Genomic DNA, 9,217 nt, shown 5'->3' on the forward strand with positions numbered 1-9,217 from the left:
TGCTGCAGGATGCGGGCGATGGAGCCCAGTGTTCGCCGCTGACCCGGCAGCAGAGCAGAACCAGCCCCGAACTCCACCACATCAAAACCATCCGGAGCCACGATCGCAGGGTTCATGTAGCGATAGTAGACCAGGTTACCCACGATCTGATCACACACACAATAAATAAATCAAAACATAAACCAGGAGGTTATTTTGTACATTTGAAATATATATATATATATATATATATATATATATATATAAATAAATAATTTACAAGTATTCAAATATATCATTATTTTTTATTTATTTATTTTAAGTGGAGACACTGCAGGCAAAAGCACTGTTTTTTTATGCACCTGTCAAGTTTGAGATTTTGGGCTTTTTGGTTTTTCATGAAGTGTTTTTTTCAGACTAGTGGAAAGAAAACATCCAAAAGACACTGTTAAGTGTTTCTTTTATAGCACGTCATCTATTTGTGTCAATAGATTTCAAATACAATACATATTTTTAATGGCCATTTTCTCAAAATGAGTTTTTTTTCTCCTACACTGAGCCATAAATCTCCACTTCAGTAGCACTTACACACACCAAACTTTACAGTTTTATTCCTATCTATATTCTGAAGGGTTTTACAGAGGGGTTTGTTCACCTGATTTTATATGACATTTTATTCATAACAGCATGGTGACAAAGTATTTTATTTTGGCTGTTGACATTATTTTCTGATTTATGGAATGATTCAAATAGAAATCTAAAATCTCATTTGTAAAATCCTTTAACTCTAATATTTCAACAATATAAAACAAGAATTATGAACTTTGCAATTCTTTTGAGGATGAAAGGTGATATCCATACTTTGGATACCCTAATCACCTGGGGCGGTGTTAACTGTTTCTTTTATCTATTTGTGTCAACAGATTTCAATTACAATACATAGTTTTCTCAAAATGAGTTTTTTCTCCTACACGGAGCTATAAATCTCCTCTTCAGCAGCTCTTACACACACCAAACTTTACATTTTTATTCCTGTTTATATCCTGAAGGTTTTTACAGAGGGATTTGTTCATGTATAATTTGCTTGATTATATACAACATTTTATTTCCCCCAAAATTGTGAAAATATATTGTTTTCTGGCTGTATTTTCTGAATTATGGAGTGACAAAAATCCCCTCTGTAAAAACGTTTGCCTCTAATATGTAAAAAAACAAACAAAAAAAAAAGAATTTTGAAACTGACTTCATCACTGACTTCAGTGTTCAGATTTTTGTACTAGAAATGTACGCAAATTAGTGCATATTTCCTTAAATAATGCCTCATTTGCATATTTAAACATAACATTTTACAAAACTTGTAATACAAAAATTTTTTTGCAATTATCAAAGTAATCAATCAACTGGGTAAGTAAGGTGATAATTAGTAGTTAATTGTTTCACCCTATTCACCTGCAGTGTCTTACCTAAATATTAACAATTTTGTATCTTTTTTTACGTTTGATAGACGCACCTTATACAGCTCGTCTTCACCGGCCTGAGGAAACTTCTCCTGCAGGGTGTCTCTCAGAACTTTAGCAGTGTAACGCAAACCGTACCTGATTGAGACACACACAGGTATATTATATAACACCACATAACGAGTGAGAGAACACGTTTAACCATCCTGACACGAGCTGAACACATGCAGGACAAAGATTTCAGATCAGTCCTGAGAACACTGAATTTGAGAAAAACAGTATCATCAGTTTGTCTTTCACTGAAATTCTTTCAGATTTTTGCTGCCCAAAATGACTGAATTTCCTGCAGATTTTCTTACAAATCGAGGTAATATTTGGGGTATTTTTAAATGTTTTGTCATTTTTTTCCAGTGAAAACCCATCAATAATCATTATGCGTTATGTACTTTGTTTTAGTGGCAGTAAAAATGCAATAAATTCTTGCAAACTGAAGACAATAAATGTCACTATTTATAACAAAATAATGTTACAAATGTATTATTATATTATCTTTTTATTATTAATTACATTTTTTTTGTGAAAAATGTGATGCACTACCATTAAAAAGTTTGAGGCAAGATGTCAACTTTTTAAATTTTTAAAAAATGTACTTTAACATTTTATTCATCAAATCCTGAAACGTTTTCATAATTGATAATAACCATTATTAATACTTGGGCACCAAAAATTTATATTTGAGCATCGATTGAATCCGACTGCATAGAGCACTATAGAAATAAAGGTGACTTTACCCTGAAGACTAGAGCAATGGTTGCTGAAAATTCAGCATTGCATCACAGGAATAAATGACATTTTACAACTTATTTCACACTTATTTTACATTGTAACAATATTTCACAATTTTTACTGTATTTTTAATCTAATAAGTGTACCTTTGGTGAGCAGAAGAGACTTGTATTTCAGACTTTGGCAGAGTGTATATGTGATACATACGGTAGTTTGTGTGTGTTGCTGATGATGGCGTGTAAGACGCGCTCCGTCAGGTTCTTCAGGTTGGTGATGGCGATGCTCAGCCTCTGCTGGACCTCAGAGTGACTCAAAGCCTCCTCCACGCTCACCTCATACGGCAAACAACTGAACACACACACACACACACACAGTCATTAAACCGCTTCATCCTCATGTTCATTCACTGGGGGCTGTTTCATTAAAGATAGTTCCGGTCCTTGATTCGGATTAGTTGAGCCGCGTTCGAAGCTGTTGTAAATTACTCTACAAAGTCACATACACTTTTGTTCACGGAGCGGAGGCCGGGGGGGGGGCTAGAGTGAGCGGGTGACTGAGCTATGTTAAACCTGCTTCTGGAAACCAAATCAAGTGACAATAAGTCAGACTAACTGAAATAAGCCCGGCTTATTTGATAACCTTGTTTTATGGACTCAAAGTGAGTGGAATCTGCCGTAAGTGTGTGTTTATGTGGCTCACGCACCTCTTCTGTCCCGTCTGGCTCTCGGTCTGGTTGATCCAGCTCTTGTAGATCTCCAGGGGGTCGGTTCGGATGTTGAGGCTCCGGTCCTGAAGCACGTCTCTGATGGAGGGCCCCAGGATGTCCTTCAGTGCGTTCTGACCGCGAGCGTGACGGTAGAAACTCACCAGCATCTTGATGACGGTGGGACTTCCTGTGACCACTTCCTGCGGCCGGTCCACCTTCACTCTGCAGTCATTCACATGCACCAATAAACACACTTGACTGAATAACTGAATGAAAGAATCAGAGCTTTCGACTCAATTTCAATGCAGAACAAATCACAAAAGGACCAGCTTAAAGGAAGCATTGTGAATTAGGGATGTGATGATATCAAAATCTCACGATACGATAACATCCTTGAACATATGAAGTCCACGCATGCGCTATTTATTAATGAAGAATTGGGAAAAAATTTAAATTTTGTACATTTTAAAGTTACATTTTTTCTATCTAATGCACTGCGATATGAAGTCCACGCATGCGCTATTTATTAATGAAGAATTGGGAAAAAATTTAAATTTTGTACATTTTAAAGTTACATTTTTTCTATCTAATGCACTTTGAGAGTTCAAAATTAAGAGCTGCATCATGTTCTTAACTAAGAAAACTTAAGGCAGAAGAAAGTCAGTGAATTGACTTGTAGCTGAACTTTAAAGGGGACTCAACCCTCTTTTTATTTGTGATATACTGTCTCAGTCTAAATTACATTCACACTGGGGTTTGAGGAAGCCAAACACATTAGAATAGAATAATAATAATAACAGTGACAGCCATATATTGTAAAACAATAGCACTGTAAAATAAATGAAAATGAATATTTCATAGGTATATTATTTGTGCTTTACACTACATTAGGGAAAGTACAATACTTCTTTCCTAATTTCTACACTTGAAAGAGATGTTTTGGGCTGCATTTAAACCGCTAGCTGTCAGCTATTCATACTGCACTTTAATCTTTTATTCAGAAGGAAACTCCAGCTTCAGTAAAAACATGCTTACAAAAACACAAACACGTCTCACTACAAATCTAGAGAAACGCTGTAATCATCTGCCGCTGAAATAAAGCATAACTGGTCTCTGTTATGCTTCTCAAATGCATGCTAAACTCACAGAAGTTTAAATAAAGGAGTAGACTGCATTCATTCAGTGTGAACGAGTCATTCTGAGACGCAGAAAACACCGGATCACGAGCTGATCGTCTGAACCAAGTGTGTGCTTCACTTTAAAACAGACTTGATGAAGAGATGAAGCATATTGTGCTTTCGGTTTGAGTGTTTCACAGATACTGTGCCAAAGCATAATGACCCAAAACACAACTTTAAACACCTTTTATGCCTTTTAGAATAAAAAGTTTAAATATATATTTTAAAAATGCACTTTTTGCCCGGAAGACCTATCGTTTCATATCGCCATGTGACCGCGATAATATCAAGATAATATCGTTACATCCCTAATGTGAATGCATTTTAAAAACTATATTCTGGCACAGGTATATGAATGCATTCTATCGAGTTGTCGAGTGTGTGTTTCTGTACTGGATCTCGTGGCGCAGCGCGGCGGTGAAGAGCTGCAGCAGCAGGAAGGCCTCTCTGCAGTCTGAGCCGTAGTTGAAGAGCGTGAAGATCACCGTCTCCATGAAGCTGGTGCTTTTATTCTGAGGCATCAGGAAGATCAGCTGAGCCAGATACAGCGGCTGGGTCTAAACACACACACACACACACACACACACACACACACACACACACAATAAAAAAAATTCTCAACAACTGAGCTTTTTTAAAAGCAGGATCTAAACCAGAAACGTTCACGGCTCTCTGATGTCATTTTTTTTTTTAGTTATTATTTTTTTAGCAAGCGTTTTAATTCCAATGTTTTTATTTAAAACTGTGTAATCTTTATATTTTTATGATTTAATTCGATTTCTGCAACTTTTATTTTAAAAGAATTTTAAATTTGATATTTTTGGGATTTCATTAATTTTTTTTATTTTGAATGTTTTTTTTTTTTATTCAAACCTATATTTTTGATTTAACTGATTTTTAGCAAGTTTTATATTCACGGTTTAATTTAAAATTATGAATTTTATATTTGTATGATTTAATTCATTTAATTTATCATTGTTTTTATTAGCTTTATCATGAACTCACAAACCCCAGTTTGGGAAACTCTGCTATAAATAAACTGTTTAGGGGCTGTTCACACTCTTGTGTTATGATCAGTGAGTTGGAGCACAACAGAAATAAACAGCTGAATTTACAGGAGAAGTGTTTGTGTGTGTGTACCTGCAGCAGGTAGAAGAGGTGCTGATAGGCCTCCAGTTTGTCTCTCTTCTCTTTACTAAGAGCTTTCAGGCCTTTGTGTTTGTCCAGAGCCATCATGTCACTCAACTGCTCCTTATTCTTCTTAGTGAGCTTCTTACAGTGAGACACCACCTCCTACAGAAAGACAGACGGTCAGAAAGACAGACAGACAGACGATCAGAAAGACAGACGGTCAGACAGACAGACAGACAGACGATCAGAAAGACGGTCAGACAGACAGACAGAGCAGTAGATTCACCGCCGTCTCTCCTGACCTGCAGCGTGACTCTGTTGCGGACCAGCAGGCCGATCTTCAGGTCCATCAGGTCCAGGTCGGCCTCCAGCTGTCTGTTGGCCCGGATGGACCTCACCACCTCCTCTCTGAGACGCTGCAGCTCTCCCTCCTGACGGATGTCACTGTCACCAAACTCCAGCAGGTGAGCGAACTTACGCACGACAGAGAGCGGCGGAGCGCTGGAGTGAACTGAACCACATTCACACACACTCAAGACCGGTTCATTCCCACATAAACACATCTGCTCTAAAGATCTGCAGTCAATTAGTTGGAGTCTTTCAACATGTGCTAAACATTCTTGATGACGTGTATCATGAATACTGTGATGATTTTATTTGCTCATCAAGTTTCCTAAACATGCCATTTAACTAGTTTCATGATCCTTTCTCATGAATCGTCTGTCTGAGCCAGTGATGGCGTGTTAAGCCATGATACACACTACTGTTCAAAAGTTTTGGGCCAGTAGGCCCTTAAAAACAAAAAAAGAAATTAATACTTATATTCATCAAGGATGCATTAAATTGCTCAAAAGTGACAGTAAAGACATGTATAATGTTACAAAAGATTTCTATTTCAAATAAATGCTGTTCTTTTGAACTTTCTATTCATCTGTGAATCATGAAAAATAAAATATACCACCGTTTCCACAAAAATATTGTGCAGCACAACTGTTTTCAACATTGATAATAATCAGAAATGTTTCTTGAGCAGCAAAGCAGCATATTATAATGATTTCTGAAGATCATGTGACACTGAAGACTGGAGTAATGATGCTGAAAATACAGCTGCGCATCACAGAAATAAATTAGTTTAACAGATACTCACATAGAAAACTGCTGTTTTAAATTAGAATAATATTTAGCAATTTTTCCTGTATTTTTGATCAAATAAATGCAGTCCTGGTGAGCAGAAGAGACTAGGGTTGGGTTTCGTTTGAATTTAATCAATTCCAATTTCGATTCTAATTCTTATGGATTCCCAGGTTTGATTCCTATGTGGTTAACCCCCCCCCAAACATTTAGATATCAAACATATTTATTCTGTGTCTCTTTTTGCAAAAAATCAGCCGTTTACATAAAAACTGGACTCGATTAAGAGATGTTTGTGTGCAAAATAGAGCTGCACGCTTCTTTTATCTTTTTAATTTAGGTTGTAGTTCTCTCACAATTCTGAAGAAAAAATATTAGACAACTAAACAAAATCTCACGGAATTTATGAATGGAATGATTCAATGACTCACTCGAGATTTACTTGCTTCATTACTGAATGAATCTCTTGAATGAATGACTCAAAGACAAATACACTTTTTAACAGCCCCAACAAGTATCCGATTCCTGACCTTAGGTATCCGATTCTGGAATTAGAATTGATTTTCGATTCCCAACCCTAGAAGAGACTCAAATATTTTAAGAAAAATCTCAAATATTGAGAGACTTCAGGTGTGCTTGCATTGACTGACCCAGTAAGTGATACTCCTCTCGGGTCCTGCTGGCTCTGAAGAACGCCTGGATCCGGATTATAGCTCCAACCTGACAGATAAATCAAACACAAACACGTGAAGACTCACGCCACACGCAGACACGCTCGTGACGATGCAGGCGTGACCCTCACGTGTCTCCTGAAGTAAGCGAGGCGGGCGAGGTATCTCCTGCGGGCGAGCCACATCTTTACCGTGGCCTGGATCTGAGCGGGAGAATCACGTCAGTCCAAACACACAAACACATGTTCTCTGTTCGTCTGATTGCACTGTGCTTTACCTTGACGACGGCTCTCCAGTTCTGGTAGAGATGCTGCAGTCTGCGGTGATACTCTCTCTGCTGAATGAACCTCCTCCAGTGAGACTGATAATAACAACAACAATAATAATAATAATATGTGCCCCTGGAGCACAAAAGCAGTGTTAAGTCTCTGGGGTATATTTGTAGCAATAGCCAACAATACACTGTATGGGTCAAAATGATCCATTTTTATTTTATGCCAAAAATCATTAGGATATTAAGTAAAGATCATGTTCCATGAAGATATTTTGTAAATTTCCTACCGTAAATATATCAAAACTGAATTTTTGATTAGTAATATGCATTGCTAAGAACTTAATTTGAACAACTTTAAAGATGATTTTCTCAATATTTAGATTTTTTTGCACCCTCAGATTCCAGATTTTCAAATAGTTGTATCTATATATTGTCCTATCCTAACAAACCATACATCAATGGAAAGCTCATTTATTCAGAAAAATTGACCCTTAAGTCTGGTTTTGTGCTCCAGGGTCACATATGATGTTGTCGAAACAAAACCGCAGCAGCAATGGAGGAGGAAAAACAAACACATATTTTCAGCAAAGGCAAGTGTTTAGAAAATATTATATTAATTATTGATCTTTTGTTATTTTATGGGAACATTGGGAAGTGTAAAATATTTCTGATTTATTAGGAAGGTAATAGTTAATAGGAAACACTGATTTCTTGAGTCAGGACTACACATACTATAGACTGTTGTGTTTTTGTATCAAAATACTGGTGTGTTTGATGTCTAGTGTGCACAAAAAAATTTGATAAAATCGTGACTTTTTAATCAAATTGTGACCCCAAGAATCAAAATGAACCGAATCGTGAGGTACTGAAAGATTCCCACCCCTATAAATGTATATATATTAAAGCTGCAGTAACATTTGTTGTGTTCATAATTTACAAAAAGCAAGTGCATCATGAATCCATTTTCCAAACTGTGTTTTCGGCTTATCATGAATCACTGTGGTACACCTAGTGTTGCAAAACGGTGGAAAGTTTCCAGTAAATTTCGGAAACATTCCAGAAATTTTGGAAACTTTCCAGGCTTTTTTTTGGAATATTCCAGGGATTTTTGGAAAGTTTCCGGTAACTTACCGAAAATTTTCCACCCCTTTGCAACCCTAGGTACACCTATATTAAGTGTTTATATTCAGACTGGTTCTGGTAGGAACCGCTGCAGTGTAGCCCAGTAACTGCGTGATTCGTCATAGACATAAACAGAGACAAGTAGCTCCGGCTGCAATGTTCTTCCTCAAGATGCACGCAGTTCTGTTTATTAACCGCTAGAGCGTCAAAAGTTACGGACTGCAGCTTTAACTAATAATATAAACATTAACATCAAGATTTACCATGAAGCTGCTTTGAAACAATGCGTTTTGTGAAATAAACAACTAAAACCAAAGTTTTGTGTGTGCATGTTGATGCACAGGTGAGTCTCACCTGGATGGTGATGACGGCAGGCAGCTGAGTGTTCAGGAAGTGCAAGCGCTCGGCGAGCTTCTGTCGCAGCAGGAATCCTCGCATGCGCGCCTGCAGCTGCAGCACTAGCGGCTCACTGGCCTTCCACTGCACACCTCTGCTGTGAGCCGCAGTCACGCTACTGCACACGGCCTGCAGGGGGCGGCAGAAAACATCCACAGTTACCTCTGGGGCCAGTTGATCAAAAAGTCTAATTTGGATCAGAATGATCTGGGTTTTTTTGCCATCAAGGATCAGGTAACCCCATCTTACATTTGTGCCGGGTTTTCAAAGCAAAATTGGATTGGATCACCCTGATCCAGATACACACTTTTCTAGATTTCCAAATCTGGATTACTAGTGCTCTATGGAGCCCCTAAAGGGACATGGTGGTGATGGAAAAAATTAGA

The 9,217-nt window shown here is 37.6% G+C and overlaps 1 protein-coding gene across 1 annotated transcript in view; it reads right to left on the reverse strand.

Moving 5' to 3' along the window:
* The window catches only part of iqgap3 (IQ motif containing GTPase activating protein 3), a 32,269-nt gene that overhangs the window by 4,276 nt on the left and 18,776 nt on the right, over window positions 1–9,217 (reverse strand). Inside the window, exons 19-29 of the mRNA XM_016466885.1 lie at window positions 8,790–8,960; window positions 7,317–7,400; window positions 7,171–7,242; window positions 7,019–7,088; window positions 5,540–5,748; window positions 5,247–5,399; window positions 4,500–4,663; window positions 2,926–3,150; window positions 2,430–2,570; window positions 1,490–1,574; window positions 4–146 (exon numbers count right to left, since the gene is read on the reverse strand). Coding sequence (XP_016322371.1) covers window positions 4–146; window positions 1,490–1,574; window positions 2,430–2,570; window positions 2,926–3,150; window positions 4,500–4,663; window positions 5,247–5,399; window positions 5,540–5,748; window positions 7,019–7,088; window positions 7,171–7,242; window positions 7,317–7,400; window positions 8,790–8,960 — 1,517 coding nt within the window. The remainder of the gene's footprint in view (window positions 1–3; window positions 147–1,489; window positions 1,575–2,429; window positions 2,571–2,925; window positions 3,151–4,499; window positions 4,664–5,246; window positions 5,400–5,539; window positions 5,749–7,018; window positions 7,089–7,170; window positions 7,243–7,316; window positions 7,401–8,789; window positions 8,961–9,217) is intronic.

This window comes from Sinocyclocheilus anshuiensis, unplaced genomic scaffold, assembly GCF_001515605.1.
Source record: "Sinocyclocheilus anshuiensis isolate Anshui unplaced genomic scaffold, SAMN03320099.WGS_v1.1 scaffold480, whole genome shotgun sequence".
Taxonomy (NCBI): Eukaryota; Metazoa; Chordata; class Actinopteri; order Cypriniformes; family Cyprinidae; genus Sinocyclocheilus; species Sinocyclocheilus anshuiensis.